At 41.2% G+C, this 16,555-nt stretch overlaps 1 protein-coding gene across 3 annotated transcripts in view; it reads left to right on the top strand.

Moving 5' to 3' along the window:
* LOC112262090 (serine/threonine-protein phosphatase 2A 56 kDa regulatory subunit gamma isoform) overlaps positions 1 to 16,555 on the top strand; it is a 49,271-nt gene that overhangs the window by 16,533 nt on the left and 16,183 nt on the right. Inside the window, exons 1-7 of one of the 3 annotated variants that reach the window (XM_024437793.2) lie at positions 822 to 1,009; positions 8,810 to 9,009; positions 13,450 to 13,560; positions 14,065 to 14,157; positions 15,569 to 15,699; positions 15,862 to 15,921; positions 16,116 to 16,224. In XM_024437793.2, the coding sequence (XP_024293561.1) occupies positions 916 to 1,009; positions 8,810 to 9,009; positions 13,450 to 13,560; positions 14,065 to 14,157; positions 15,569 to 15,699; positions 15,862 to 15,921; positions 16,116 to 16,224 (798 nt within the window). In that variant the 5' untranslated portion in view covers positions 822 to 915. Of the gene's footprint in view, positions 1 to 821; positions 1,010 to 8,809; positions 9,010 to 13,449; positions 13,561 to 14,064; positions 14,158 to 15,568; positions 15,700 to 15,861; positions 15,922 to 16,115; positions 16,225 to 16,555 lie in introns of those variants that run through there. The other 2 variants (XM_024437792.2, XM_024437791.2) reach the window with 2 other exon arrangements.

The raw sequence follows: 16,555 nt of genomic DNA, 5'->3' as shown, positions 1-16,555 counted from the left end.
TCACCATGCTCAAACGGATATTCAATGTCTGCTTTTTATATTTTCACACATCTACCAATAGGTGCCCCTCTTTGACAGGCATTGGAAAACCTGCCTGGTCTTTGTGGTTGAATCTGTGTTTGCAATTCACTGCTCAACTGAGGGACCTTACAATTATCTGTATGTGTGGGGTACAGAGATGAGGTAGTCATTCAAAAATCATGTTGAACAATATTATTGGTGCTTACCTATGGAACAGCAAGAGGAACTTCCCCTCCTCCCTACCTTCAGGCTATGCTCAAACCCTACACCTCAACCCGAGCAGTCCGTTCTGCCACCTCTGGTCTCATGGCCCTCCCACCCCTACAGGAATGCAGCTCCTGCTCAGCCCAGTCAAAAGCTCTTCTCTGTCCTGGCTCACCAGTGATGGAATCAGCTTCCCCCTGAAGCTAGGACAGCATAGTCTCTGCCCATCTTCTGAAAACATCTGAAACCCTACTTCTTCTAACAGTATCTTAAAAAATCCATCATATATGTACCTTTTGTCATTCAAATTGAGAATTTTACCAACCATTAGGCACATGGAGTCATATTCAGTAATGTCTGGAATAGAATACAGTGAATTTGTAGAGTTCCTAGTCCTTAAAGAAGGCAGGGCCAAGCTCAAAACGGTTCTGAACAATCACAGACCAATATATTGTCCCTGCAAGTCCTGCCCCCTACTCTCTGTTTACCAATCAACATCCGCTTCCCGAGCTGCCTGCCCACGTCACTTTATGTGGCTGGGCTCAGCCAACCGGCTTGCTTCTTACCGCTGACGTCACTAACTAGACAGTTCCCTCCAGCAGCAGAGCGCTTCATTTTCTCATCTGCTTTTGTGCTAAAATGGAGGCTGGCCCCTTACCTTAAGTGGATTGCCTTCCTGGTCGAGTTTAGATGTTGACATGCAATAAAGCTGGAATCAGGATGGTTGTGGATGCACCTAATTCCAATGGGCCTTTCCAGCCGGTGGCTCTTATGCACTTCAGAGGTACGTAGGAACCATTGTTACATTTTGTCCTCGAGAACAGAGACAGCATTTCTCTATCTGTTCCCCTCCGTTGGTTATTGGCTGATTTGTTACCAAGATGGGAAGATAAGCTTTAAGGGTCTTTGTTTCAGAAGGATAGCCGTTTGGAAAGGGTTTTATTGTTTCCTTATAGTGGATCAGGGGTTGGTTTTCTTAGGGATTGTAGGCAGAGCTACATGAAAAGATTGAGAAAAAGCTGTTTTTTCTACTCCCTCTGCCCATCCCCCGCACAGCCCAGTGAGGTCATAGCCTAGGGAAGGTTTTCATTATGTTTCCCTCTGTGTGTTTTGAGAGTGTGATTTGTATATCTTTGTTAGAGTTTTAAGAGGTTGTACGGCAGACTCGGCCTGTGTTCGTTACCTCTTTTTTTTTTTGTTCTGGCCCATGGTTTGTCACACTCCAGTTAATCTGGGCACAAATTGTCCAGAGGTGTGTAGATTACTGCCTCCGCTGCAGTAGCCCCTTTTCTGCTTCTGCTGCCTCCCCGCCCTTATCTGTCTTCCTTCCTCTTCCCAACGGAGGAGAAGTCGCCACCGCCAAAGAAGGGCAAAAGCCTGGTATTTCCCTCCCCTGAAACAACAAACCTTTGAGAGTCACAGTTAGTAGGCTAATAGGCTAGCAGTAGGCTAATAGGCTAGCAGTAGGCTAATAGGCTAGCAGTAGGCTAATAGGCTAGCAGTAGGCTAATAGGCTAGCAGTAGGCTAATAGGCTAGCAGTAGGCTAATAGGCTAGCAGTAGGCTAATAGGCTAGCAGTAGGCTAATAGGCTAGCAGTAGGCTAATAGGCTAGCAGTAGGCTAGCCAGCACACTGAGTCAATAGCACGCAGACATGGCCTGTTCTGGAAAGGTGGGCCTATGCCCCCAACTGTTCTGTGAAAGCCAATGGAGTTGGTGGTTTTGAATAAGATCCATTATGCCGTGTGGAGTTATTGATTTGGTTCTGAATTGGAGTCGACCAACACCCCTACATTGAATGACATTCATTTGTTTTGAACAATCAAGTGGTCTCTCTCCCTCTTCTCTCCAGTGTCCTTGTAAGACATCGGAGGCTCCCTCTTGCTAATATACTAGGGGGAAAGGCCTTAGGTGTATTATTCAGAAAGGTACAATGGAAATGTGGAGAATGCGATGGGTGCATTGTGTTTTGCTTATGAGGCATGCTTGACCTATTCAGAGCCCATGTCTTTGCCAGTGACTTGTTAAAGTAATACAAAAAGTACATTTCACTGGTCCTCTGTGGCTGTTGGTAAAGCATGGCACTTGCAACGTCAGGGTCATGGGTTTGATTCCTGTTGGGGCCACCCATATGAGAAGAAAAAAAATGCATGCATGTATGGCTGTAAATTGCTTTGGACTAAAGTTTCTACTAAATGACATTATAAACCGGGTAGTTTGAGTCCTAGATGCTGATTTGGCTGAAAGCCGTTGTATATTTAAGCAATAAGGCACGAGGAGGTGTGGTATATGGCCAGTATACCACAGCTAAGGGCTGTTCTTATGTGCACCACGGAGTGACTGGATACAGCCCTTAGCCCTGGTATTTTGGCCATATACCACAAACCCCTGAGGTGCCTTATTGATATTATAAACTAGTTACCAATGTAATTAGCAGTAAAAATAAATATTTTGTCATACCCGTGGTATAGCACAGCTGTCAGCCAGTCAGTATTTAAGGATCAAACCACTGTTTATAACAGACCTTATGTCACATTGGCGCTCCTTGCTAAACCCGTTTTAAAGGTTGTAATGCCGCTATCTTGAAATAAACAAACTTTCCAGGCAAACATTTTTGTTTTCACAACTTAAAGTAGCCCCTAGTGAAACAGATTGCGATTTTTGTTAACTATTATGTGATTATGACCTGCGGAAATGTCACTCTTAACCCCATGTGACTCCCATGACTGCTGTTATTATAGTCACGTAAAGATGATCAAGGCTGCCTCTGTGACACTATTGTGTCCTATAGTAATGGGGGTTACATCAGGGTTAATGTAGATGCTTTTATCTCTCTTGCACATCCCATTAGAGGGTATTTTAGGCACATGTACAGAAACTTTATCAGCAAGCGTTTTTGTAATTGGAGTAGTCTGCACATGACATAGGTAAGGGGGCATGCAGGGCTGGTGATTTAACTGACAGTGGCACTGTTAGATTACTTTAGAATGCATTATTGATCCTTCATTCTGTCCCTTGTTTCCTTGCGATTAACACAAATCTGTAAGTGATTGGATGGCTGAAAGAAATGTCACTGCCTTATTACTTTGCCCAATCCAAACCATGTTGATTTGTGAGTCCTTTCAGATGTATTCGAACTGAGTCTTTGCCTAGTGTCAAATACCCACCAGCAGAAATGGAATGCCGTTTGAATCTTTGCTTGTCAAATAACTTGTTGACCAATCAAGACCTGAATGATGTCACAATCATTTAACACATTCATACATTTTTTTTACTTAGTTATTACTCATTTATTACAATCACTTGTATTTCATATGTCTCAACGACACACATGCTATGATGCTGGTAAAATTGTCTCGTGCACCTGCCGCACGAGCGCAAACACACTTCCCCCAAGCTCTGTACAGTGCTGGTCATAAAGCTAGCAAAACGACAATCTGTTTTAGTAGCTATAGTTAGTTTGCTTGCTATCTAGCAAGGTGTCATTTGAAGTACCCCTAATTTATAAGACCGTTCTTATTTGATTAATGGTGGTCGGACCCACCTATGTGAAGCTAGCCACAATAGTGGAATTTGCAGTTTGCCTTCAAAAATAAGTCTCTATATGAAAGTGAAGCACTTTAATACAAATAGTGGAATAGATCGTGCAAAACGATATAAAAACAAACAACAAATTGTTGACATATCTTTTAAAATCCTGCTGGATGTATTGGACTTTAGCATTGCATTGATGGCATACTTATTTCACTGTACAGCCTTAACCTATGGATGGTGGGTCAGTCTACTCCATGACACCCAGAGAACATGGGCGTTCATGAGCAGAACGACAGATTTGTACCTTATGAAAACTTGAAATCGGCCCTAATTAATCGACCGTTCCGATTAATCGGTCGACCTCTACTTTCTAAGAGTGATTTATTTTGAATGGGGAAATACAGATTCCACTATTGTCTAATCCTTATTGTGGCTAGTTTCACAACACACAACCCAGTCCGGTCAAGCCACACTAGCTAGATGGCTGCTTGTAACGCTAGTTTTGGGCAACAAGGCTAACTAGCTGGCTAGCTAGTTATTTCAATAGAAGAACAAGTGGCTACCAAGCTAATACTTACTCGCATGGATTCCCAAATCATTGCAAAGAATATTGACAATGACAGCCGTTTCTACTGGTCTTTGTTTTCAGGCTGGTTACCCCACATAGCTAGCTAGCTACCCCAGAAGTTGCTAATATCATCTGTATCAAAGTTATTTGCAAACATTTTTGATCCTTGTCATTTTGGTCCTGATCTAATTTCAAATGCTCACACAGTTGAACAAATAATGCCTTATTAGCAACACAGTATTGTACAGCTTTGACAGAGATGGTGGTGCTTGGCTTGCACATGCAAATTCGACACACGTCAAACACTGTTCTATTATAGAATGTTGTGTATCTTTTTTGACACGCGTTGACCCATACGGTGTTCCATAGCTTTAAACACACACCGCCTTCACCTGCAAGGCCTGCTTTAAACCAGGGGTTGGAACCACAATTATTTTCCAATCGTTTAGTTTTTTTCAATCCATTCCGCAGTATCGAACTGCAAAATAAATTTCTGAACCCGTTATAACTAACAAAAAAGTACCCGTTTAAATTATTCCTTCCTTTTTAGACTTTACATGACCTCGACAATTAAATTACTTGACCAATCAGTGTTTTACATGTGTAAAGCTCAAGATGTGACTGTAATTTTGCAGGTGGGGAAAGAGCTAGAGGGTGGAGGAGGCTTGTCTTGAAGCGCTGGGAATCTTATGACATACATTATCTGAATTGGGCCCACATAATTCCAGCTATTTTTTTCCCCCTAACTTCAGACACTTGCCAGTGGTTGGAGGATTAAATCACTTTGAGCTCAACATTTTAAATGGCCTGAATATAACCGTACGTTTTGCGACAGACTGCCACTTTGTTTACATTACCTACATTACTCATTTCATATGTATATACTGTACTCGATACCATCTACTGCATCTTGCCTATGCCGTTCTGTACCATCACTCATTCATATCTTTATGTACATGTTCTTTATCCCTTTACACTTGTGTGTGTATAAGGTAGTAGTTTTGGAATAGTTAGGTTAGATTACTCGTTGGTTATTACGGCATTGTCGAAACTAGAAACACAAGCATTTCGCTACACTCGCATTAGCATCTGCTAAACATGTGTATGTGACAAATTAAATTTGATTTGAAGGCACCCTTCTAGCTAGAAGACCACCGATTTTCATTGCAGTTTTTGCAAGTTAGGTTTTGATAGTTTTCAAAGAAGTTTATGTATATGCTGTGTATTGTAAAATGTGTCTGTGCAACAGACCACATAATTTAATATCCTACTTTTTACCTACATTATTCATACTCGTGTTAGTATTAAACATATCTACTTTCTTAACATAAGATTAGTCTGTAAAACATATGAGACATTATTTGGTTCCCACACTGAAGATGAAGAAGACGGGGTTGAAGAACCATTCTTAAGTCTACAGGAGGGCGCACCGGGCTACGCAGTGAAAAGTTGACATGCATTTTTTTTTTCTGGTTGGCTAGCCAACTATCTAGTAAGCGCGTCGGATACGAGCCTGGTGACCTGTAAAAATTATTATTATTATATATTTTAACAACATCAATCGGATATCTTGTAATTGAACAAAATAGTAAGGTGGCCAATAACTGGGGACCGTATGCCGTTAATGCGGGACCTATTTAAAATAAAAAAACGCTTATAAAAAAGCTGATATGAGTATTTCCACTGAAATGTCATACGTGCTAATTGCTAACCCAGCTAACATTTTTTACCACCAATAATCACAAAATATTGGTTTGATCTCAAGATAACACTGTTGAAGGTAATATTTCTTAAACGCTGTTGAATATGCCGATAATACGGGGTGCTATGCTATCTACGGAGGAGCGGCTTCTGTGAAGGGCTTTTGTCTTTGAACTTCTGAGAGTTGGCTTAACGTTGGACCGGAGCTACCTAGCTAACAAGTTTGTGTGTGCAGAGTGGCACCAGATTTAAGAATTCTTCATTTTTTTGTAGTTTAATAAATCCTATGTGAAACGTTATATATATATATATATATACCATTGTGAATCCATTCTTCTGTAATAATAAAAATCTATCCCTAATTTCTGAATCACACTTGTAATGTCAGTAGGCTATGACCTAGCGTTTCCCAAACATAGTGCACGTTTTTGCCCAAACACTACACAGCTGACTCAAATTATCAAAGCTTGTTGATTTATTTGAATCAGCTGTGAAGTGCTAGGGCAAAAACCAAACATTATTAAAGTGACCTCTGTTCAATGACTATGTACATAGGATAGCCATCTCTAAGGTGCAGGGTTGCATACCGGGTGGTAGCCGGCAAGTAACAGTGACTAAAGTTCAGGGCAGGGTACTGGGTGGATGCTGGCTATTGGTGACTACAGTGCATTTGGAAAGTATTCAGACCCCTTGACTTTTTCCACATTTTGTTACTTTACAGCCTTATTCTGCAATGGATAAAATCAAATAAAAAAATGCTAATCAATCTATGCACAGTACACCATAATGATAAATGAAAAGTTATTTATTATAACCCCCCCCCCATACACACACACACACCTTATTTACATAAGTATCCAGGCCCTTTGCTTTGAGACTTGAAATTGAGCTCAGGTGCATCTTGTTTCTGAATTTCTTCAGCTTCCTGAGGTTGAAGAGGCGCAGTTGCGCCTTCACCACGCTGTCTGTGTGGATGCAACATTTCAGGTTGTCAGGGATGCGCACAGCGAGGAACTTAACTTTTCACCCTCTTCACTGCGGCCCCGTCAATGTGGATGGGGGCGTGCTCCTTCTGCTGTTTCCTGAAGTCCACAGTCAGCTTCTTTGTTTTTGTTGAGGAAGAGGTTATGTTCCTGGAATCACTCCGCCCAGATCTCTCTTCTCCTGCCTGTAGGCTGTCATGTCATTGTTGGTAATCAGGCCTAATCATTAGCCTTCATCAAGACCGTTTACAGCCTATAGAAAGTAATTGTGTACTCACTTGGTAAGAATACATGGCACTGTGTTGTAAAAACGTAGGCCTAATCAATAGTGGAGCGTTGCATGCCCGGGCACCACTGAGCATAGCCTGGAGGAACAGACAGATATGTCATTTCATAATCTGTTTACTTTTTTTTTTGTGCACTTTGACTGGTAAATATTTGGCCTTTAGCCCTAATATTTAGCTTTTTACTTTGGCTACACACATCTCTGGCCTCTCTTCTAGCTGTTCCCATGCGCAATAGGCTACGTAAGCCTCTCCACCATAGGCCATTCCTCATATTGTGAAATGCCAGGTAAAGTGACTATGCATAGATTATAAACAGTGAGTAGCTGCAGTGTTAGAATAAAGGGGGGGGGTGTCAATGTAAATAGTCCAGGTGGCCATTTTATTAATTTTTCAGCAGTCTTATGGCTTGGGTGTAGAAGCTTTTTAAGGAGCCTTTTGGACCTAGACTTGGTGCTCCGGTACTGCTTGCCATACGGTAGCAGAGAGAACAGCCTGACTTGGGTGACTAGAGTCTTTGACAATGTTTTGGGCCTTCCTCTGACACCGCCTAGTGTCTGACACTGGCCATTTTGAGCCTGTAATTGAACCCACAAATGCTGATGCTCCAAATACTCAACTAGTCTAAGAAGGCCAGTTTTATTGCTTCTTTAATCAGAACAACAGTTGTCAGCTCTGCTAACATAATTGCAAAATGGTTTTCTAATGATCAATAAGCCTTTTTAAAATCATAAACTTGTATTAGCTAACACAACGTGCCATTGGAACACAGGAGTGATGGTTGCTGATAATGGGCCTCTGTACGCCTATGTTGATATTCCATTAAAAAAATCTGCCTTTCCAGCTACAATAGTCATTTACAACATTAACAATGTCTACACTGTATTTCTGATCAAGTTGATGCCATTTTAATGGACCAATTTTTTTTTGTTGCTTTTCTTTCAAAAACAAGGACATATTTAAGTGACTCCAAACTTTTGAACGGTAGTGTAGGTCCTGGATGTCAGGAAGCTTGGCCCCAGTGATGTAGTGGGCTTTATGCACTACCCTCTGTAGCACCTTACAGTCGGATTCTGAGAAGTTGCCATATCAGGCGGTGATGCAACCGGTCAGGATGCAACAGGTCAGAAAGCACCCAATGGTCTTGTGTTACCTTATTAATAGGCAGCGAAAAAAATCTCCTTTTGTGGGAACAGGCAAAGATGGCTTTTTATCTGAGTAGGGGACATGACATTAAGTCCGGTCAAGCAGGGATTTGAACTAGAATTTTGAGCAATAATTTAACTTAGCGTTTCATATTCTAATGAAGGACCTCCCCAGCTGTAAGACCATATGGGGTTATAAGGATGTTGACTCAAGTTAACAGGGTAAAAACTGGAATGTGTTCTTCAGTTGAGTGCGTTTGACTTTTTTTCTGTATGTAGTTTGTTGCATGCAGCGAGCACTTTATTACATTAAAAATGACCTTTTCACAAAAATATTTAAAATGAAACATTATTTTCTCTCTCCCCTCAGACTGTGCTCCGGCAGAGCAGGAGAAGCTGTTTGTGCAGAAGCTGCGCCAGTGCTGCGTGCTCTTCGACTTCCTGTCAGACCCACTAAGTGACCTGAAATGGAAGGAGGTGAAGCGGGCGGCGCTGAGCGAGATGGTGGAGTACATCACGCACAACCGGAATGTCATCACAGAGCCCATCTACCCAGAGGTGGTGCACGTGGTGAGTGTCAGCAGACTGAGAAGAGACACCCCTAAGGCCAGCTCGATCGGGGTGTCTCTATGGCTGGTGCTATGAGCATCTCTGCTACTGTCCAGAAAGTGCTACTTTCTGACAGTGTGAGCTGTCCATCAGAATGTGCTACTATTGTGTCTCTACTGTTCAGAATTGAATACAAAGGGTAGGGCAGCACACATTTCAATATTACCGAATGTGCTACCATAATCTCTCATCTCTATTGGGGGTCGCACATTCAGAGTGGGTAGGACAAACAACCTTCTGACTTACTGTTCAGGATGTGCTACCCCCAATTATTGAAAGCAATGACAGTGAGAAAGAGCCGAATCGAGATGTTTTACTCCACCCCAAAATCCGTCCATGAAAATCCGAATTTAGGATATTCTGTATGGAGGTCAATGAGTGTTGAATTTGGTCAACAAAAAAATGCAATTGCTAAAATCCTACACGAGGCTTATTTGATCAAATAGTACATTCATAACAGTTAGGTTGTTATGAATGCACTGATGTAAGTGGACACATGGAATTTCGTCAACTTTAGAAAAAATATGTACTTCATAACGGCGCTGTTCATAGAGATGAATAGAGGACCTATAATGGATAACCTCGGTACACTGGATATAACCTGTTTTTAGCATGGGTGTTTCCATTGAGGGCTTCCACCATTTTAAAGTAATCAACTGGGTGGGGATTCCTATGAGTTTTGAGCAATCAGCCAATGAATAAAATGGCCTCAATGGCGCTGCCCATTAGGTTTGGCCAGTATACCGAGGTTATTTAAAAATGCTGACAATATGAGTTTAGCCACTGCTTATAAGTTAAGTATAACTATAAGAAATCTAACGTGCCAAAAAAAAAATTTCAAGCTCAGGGCGCCATGCATTTGGTTTTCTGACTTGCTAGCTTGATGCCAAGATCAAGCTTCTTGGTGACCGCAGAGACATTCAATCCCCTCCTGGATCAATATCCCTGTTGCCTAAATTGTTTTGTGCACCCAAAAAAAGAATGCAATAAAGTATGTGTGTATACAGTGGAAGTTTACATACACCTTAGCCAAATACATTTAAACTCAGTTTTTCACAATTCCTGACATTTAATCATAGTAAAAATTCCCTGTCTTAGGTCAGTTAGGCTCAGCACTTTATTTTAAGAATGTGAAATGTCAGAATAATAGTAGAGAGAATGATTTGTTTCAGCTTTTATTTCTTTCATCACATTCCCAGTGGGTCAGATGTTTACATACACTCAATTAGTATGTGGCAGCATTGCCTTTAAATTGTTTAACTTGGGTCAAACGTTACGGGTAGCCTTCCACAAGCTTACCACAATAAGTTGGGTGAATTTTGTCCCATTCCTCTTGACAGAGCTGGTGTAATTGAGTCAGGTTTGTAGGCCTCCTTGCTCGCGCACGCTTTTTCAGTTCTGCCCACGAATCTTCCTTGGGCTTTGTGCTGGCCACTCCAATACCTTGACTTTGTTGTCCTTAAGCCATTTCCACAACTTTGGAAGTATGATTGGGGTCATTGTTCATTTGGAAGACCCATTTGTGACCAAGCTTTAACTTCCATGCAGCGAGCACTTTATTACAAGACCGATGTCTTGAGATGCTGCTTCATTATATCCACATAATTTTCCTACTTCATGATGCCATCTATTTTGTGAAGCGCACCAGTCCCTCCTGCAGCAAAGCACCCCCACAGCATGATGCCGCCACTCCCGTGCTTCACGGTTGGGATGGTGTTCTTCGGCTTGCGAGCATCCCCCTTTTTCCTCCAAACATAATGATGGCTAAACAGTTCTATTTTTGTTTCATCAGACCACAGGACATTTCTCCAAAAAGTATGATCTTTGTTCCCATGTGCAGTTGCAAACTGTAGTCTGGTGTTTTAATGGTAGTTTTGGAGCTGTGGCTTCTTCCTTGCTGAGTGGCCTTTTCAGGTTATGTCGATATAGGACGCGTTTTACTGTGGATATAGATAATTTTGTACCGGTTTCCTCCAGCATCTTCACAAGGTCCTTTGCTGTTGTTCCAGGATTGATTTGCACTTTTTGCATTAAATAACGTTCATCTCTAGGAGACAGAACGCGTCTCCTTCCTGAGCAGTATGACGGCTGCATGGTCCCATGGTGTTTATATTTGCGTACTATTGTTTGTACAGATGAACGTGGTACCTACAGGCATTTGGAAATTGCTCCCAAGGATGAACCAGACTTGTGGAGGTCTACAAATGTTTTTATTTCTATGTCTTGGCTGATTTATTTTGATATTCCCATGATGTCAAGCAAAGAGGCACTGAGTTTGAAGGTAGGCCTTGAAATACATCCACAAGTACACCTCCAATTGACTCAAATGATGTCAATTAGCCTACCAGAAGCTAAAATATAATAGATAATCTTTGGCAATGAGAGAAATTGGAATTGCAATGTTAATTGACTTCCAGAATTGACATGAACCCTGGTTACGACTCACATACAAATAGGAAGTAGCTATGGATGTCAAAGCCGCGAAGAAAAATTATAATTGAAATATGGAGAGCGACGCAATACCCTGCATGTGTGCCACCCATCGTGGTTTTTAATGCGAAATGTCATTGACTCGGCATAAGGCTTTCATGAATAAGTGTAAATGCAGCAAGCCTTTTCATGTGTCAAAATCTTCCGTTTAGTCCCGATTTAAAAATATATATATATACATATTATTGTCATAATTCTTCGCCCTGGATTCCTAATCTCCTATTCTACTCTTCCTTGTCTGTCTGACGTCATCACCCATGTCCAGTCTGAAATGTTTCTCTATTATAGAGAATAGAGCGGGGTAGCCTAGTGTTTAGAGCGTTGGACTAGTAACCGGAAGGTTGCAAGTTCAAACCCCCGAGCTGACAAGGTACAAATCTGTCGTTCTGCCCCTGAACAGGCAGTTAACCCACTGTTCCTAGGCCGTCATTGAAAATAAGAATTTGTTCTTAACTGACTTGCCTAGTTAAATGAAGGTAAAATTTAAAAAAATGAAATATAGATCTAAGCTTCCATATGTAGCTGGGCAGCTAATGAGTTATTATAATAATTCGACAGTGCTTTAAGAAAACGTTCTCCTTTGAATGAATGGATCTTCAGATCCGGAGAACTTTTAAATATCTTCAAAAGGCAGTTCATTATTAGAATTACATACAGACAAGATGACATATTAAAATGTAAAACACATCTCTTTTTTTTTTTCAAAGCTAAATGTAGGCTTGAACATAGCGTACCTAGCTATCAGCCCAACAGAAATAGCAGTGTTCTGTTCCTCAAGCCAACTGCACTGTCTCATGATCTGTCTTCACTGCCAGAAGCAGTTATAGCACCCCACACGCAGAGTCAGTTGATGTTCAGAGACAAATGGTAACCCGCTTGGGTCAAAGGATTGAACAGTGTTAGACTTTGCCAAGTGGATACTAACTAGGGACGTGTTTGGAATACTTCAGACACCCCCTCCCTTCCTTGGTCCCTTGAGGTAAACACAGATCTAGAAGTGATTTTAGATGGGATAATGTGCTCTCCTCTATCACTTTCACTAATTCAGATCTGTGATTAGTTTAGGGCTATGCAACTGGCTGTCCGCAGGCCAAATCCAGACTGTTTTAATTGATTTAGACTGGCCCTTTGATCAATTCTGAACATTAAAAAATATCTCATCCAAACTCTGACTTTCAGTGCCGAAATTACAAGTACTATAGTGGGTCGTCTTAGTCTGTTTTTAGCGGTTTCTCGCGCCTATGTTGCATGTTGACCATTTTTTTCTTTATTTTGAATTTGGCTCTTATCATTTTTGGTTTAATGGTTTAAGCTACAAAATATTTCTGAAAGCTATGACTTTAAGGAACACGTACGTGCCTTTTTGTTTCCCCCTCTGACGCTCACAAGGACTTGTTTGAAGGGAGTGAGACAAACAATGCACAAAATGACTGAGGGAAAATAATTCAAAGCATACTTCCTTCAGACTGGAATTCGGCATTGCCTGATTTGACATATTTTTGTTTATTGAGATGCTTAGTTTAAATAAAAAAAGAGATTACCTAAAGTTTTAGGAAGCTTTTAATAGTTTAAATTTAAAAAAAGAACAACGGTTGCTTTTCCTTTTCAGTTATGATCTAATTGTTGGGTTGCGACCATCTTTCTAAATTACTTTTAGCAACGTTTAAGACGACTCCTTTTATTGGTGTGTTGCTTTAAAAAAAAAGAATAATTTTTACATCTGGCCCCATTAAGAATATAGTTGAATAGCCCTGGTTTAAGGTATGACGGAAAGGTCAGGTATGTGTTCTTGGCAATCCTGTTACATTCTATGTAAAACAACAGGCACTGAAGCAATTTGACTCCATACTGGCCTTCATCACTGTGGTCTACTGACTCTGAATATACTCTTTTTGCCCCCCCCCCCATTAGTTTGCGGTGAACATGTTCCGAACGTTGCCTCCGTCGTCCAACCCCACAGGAGCAGAGTTCGACCCCGAGGAGGACGAGCCTACACTTGAGGCTGCATGGCCACATCTCCAGGTACCTAGGGATATTTACTAACCCAGTTCACATGGCCTGGGTCGTGTTAATTACGCACCAAAATGAAGAAAACAGACTTAGTACCCTCGGTTTTATCTGGACTTTTACCCGGCTATTTTTTTGTTTTCTGTTGCGTGTCCTAATGAACACACAAACCTGCTGTTTGAGTAAGAATGAAGTGTTGCAGACCTTACATTCTCTCAAGTACAGTGCTGTATAATTAAAGTATCTAATCAGCATAAACCATCGTTGGACCTTCCTTACCTCTCGGCTTGGACAAAAAGAGCACGGCTGTTTTTATTATGGATCATTATGATACGATGTTATATACAAATATTACCCACCAAATTACTGACACTGTTAAGTGATCTAATGAAATTTAGGTTGTCTAATTATGTGATCTAATGAAACATATTTTAGATTTTTACCAAGCATTTTTGTAAGGAAGGGCACTCTTGCTATGCATTCTGCAAATTATGCATTTTAAAAATGTTTTCTTTCCAGCTCGTCTACGAATTTTTCCTTCGGTTTTTAGAATCTCCTGACTTTCAACCGAACATAGCGAAGAAGTACATCGACCAGAAGTTTGTGATGCAGGTAAGAGCTGAAAGAAACACAGATTATACATTTTAAATTGTCCGAATGGACAAGGGAAACAAAATCACTCAAATCACAATATCAAACAATTAGACTTCTCCGATCAGAATTGGATCAGTGTCTTCCGGATGCGATGTTTTGCTCAGTGTCCTCCAAATCTCTGCAGAGTGCATCGGAGTATAATTAATATAGGCCTACATTGACCAGCACGAATGGTATTTTAATCATGCTGTCGTGAGATGTGTCTTTGAGACAAAGCGAGCCTAGCTGTGTTTGCACATTTGTTGATAGTGTAATTACTAGTGTGGGGGCCTCCCGAGTGGCGCAGGGGTCTAAGGCACTGTATCGCAGTGCTTGAGGTGTCACTACAGACCCGGGTTCGATCCCAGGCTGTGTCACAACCGGGAGTCCCATAGGGTGGCGCACAATTCTCCCGGCATCGTCCGGATTAGGGGAGGGTTTAGCAGTTTACTCGGCTCATTCAGTGACTCCATGTGGCGGGCCGGGTGCCTGCAGGCTGATTTCGGTCGTTTCCTTCGACACATTGGTGCTTCCGGGTTAAGCGGGTGGGTGTTGAGCGCGGTTTGGTGGGTTATGTTTCGGAGGACGCATGACTCAATTCCCGAGTACTCCAATTGTAAAACCTTCTCAAGCGCTTAAAATTGGCCAGGATTCACCTCCTAACATACACTGACCATGTAATTCTGTCAAAGTTACTAATTGACAAGTAACTCCTGTGACCTATGCTGTCAAGATTTCCCCTGAATATTTTAACCTTTACAAATGGATAAACATCTTTGTTAGCTACCTCATCCTCCTTCGCCATTTGCTCCCTGGTTCACCGAATGAGGGAATTATTTTATTAAGACCAAGTATTTGGTTGTAATTGTAATGTTGCTGGGAGACCAACCACCCTCCTCGAGTGTCCAGGAGAGCTCCGGGGTATGCAGGCATTTGCTCCAGACCTGCTCTACCACAGCTCATTTTGTTAAAAAAAATTATCACCTGCTCAACAGGACCTTGATAAGCTAACTCTTGTGTTTGAGCAGGGTTGGATCAAAGGCCTGCATGCCCAGTAGCTCTCCAGGTGGGTGGGGCTTGACAGACCACGTGTTTTATACTGTAGCCTATCAGTGCAATATTCAACTTTGGGGAGGGTTAAGTGCCTTGCTCATGGCACAACGGCAAGAGATGCACTACATGGGATCAGAGACCAGCAGTCTTCCATTGTCAACACCAGTGGTACTAATGAAGGATATTTTTATTCAAGCGTTTCCTTGCATCACACAACACAATTTTCAGTCACATTTTTGGCACATGGTGTTTGTTACAAGCCATTTTATTTACTAAAATCTTCTAATTCTATAAAAAAAAGTGAATGTTAAGCGCTGGAGGGATGTCATGTGTCCAGCTTTTAGACCTGTTTGACAGTGAAGACCCGCGGGAGAGGGACTTCCTCAAAACCACTCTCCACAGGATATATGGGAAGTTCCTGGGACTACGGGCCTACATCAGAAAACACATCAATAATATATTTTATAGGTAAGTTTAATCTTAGCCAATTTCGTTTTTTTATGTCAGATAGTTTATTAACACATCAAATCAATTGCTAAAGATTCAATGGTGACTTGTGGTGTTTCATACCACTAAGAAATGGAGGTTTGGTTGTGTAACTAAAATGTAACATCTCTGTGTTTTTGACAGGTTTATCTATGAGACTGAGCACCATAATGGAATAGCAGAATTACTGGAGATACTTGGAAGGTACACCTTAAGCTGTAACACGGCGTGTATTGTTATTTTGGACTTCTATCCAGTCTCACAATGTCTTCTGGACTGCAGATAGGATCTCTAACCATTGCTCTGCTGCTGTTTTATCTGTTTCATATTCATTGCTATTGAGTTCAGTTGAAGTGATTTTATATTAGAATCATTCTAATTGTTTCTCTCTTTCACAGTATAATCAATGGGTTTGCCTTACCACTAAAAGAGGAGCACAAGATATTCCTTTTAAAGGTCCTGTTGCCTTTGCACAAAGTCAAATCACTTAGTGTCTACCATCCGCAGGTAAGCTCTTGTGTCTGTTTAGGGGCTGGGTCGTGTTCATTGGGTACAAAATGGAAGAAAACAGACTGGAACGGGGAGGGATTTCCTTGTCCAATAAGAAACGTGTGTTTTCGTTTTCCGTTGAAAGATTTGATTTAATATTTTTTTCATCTCAATTAGCTCACGCCAATGGCGACAGCTAGTCTTACTGGGGTCTGACCATAACGAAAAGAACATAACGAAAAGAACATAATGAAAAGAACATAACGAAAAGAACATTACAAAATACTTTATAATTTACATACATTTAACATGTAGTGTGTGTGGACATTTTAAAACGTTTTCCATTGTG

The sequence above is a fragment of the Oncorhynchus tshawytscha genome, linkage group LG11 (genome assembly GCF_018296145.1).
Source record: "Oncorhynchus tshawytscha isolate Ot180627B linkage group LG11, Otsh_v2.0, whole genome shotgun sequence".
In the NCBI taxonomy this organism is placed as follows: Eukaryota; Metazoa; Chordata; class Actinopteri; order Salmoniformes; family Salmonidae; genus Oncorhynchus; species Oncorhynchus tshawytscha.
This window is presented reverse-complemented; position numbering and strand designations above follow the sequence as displayed.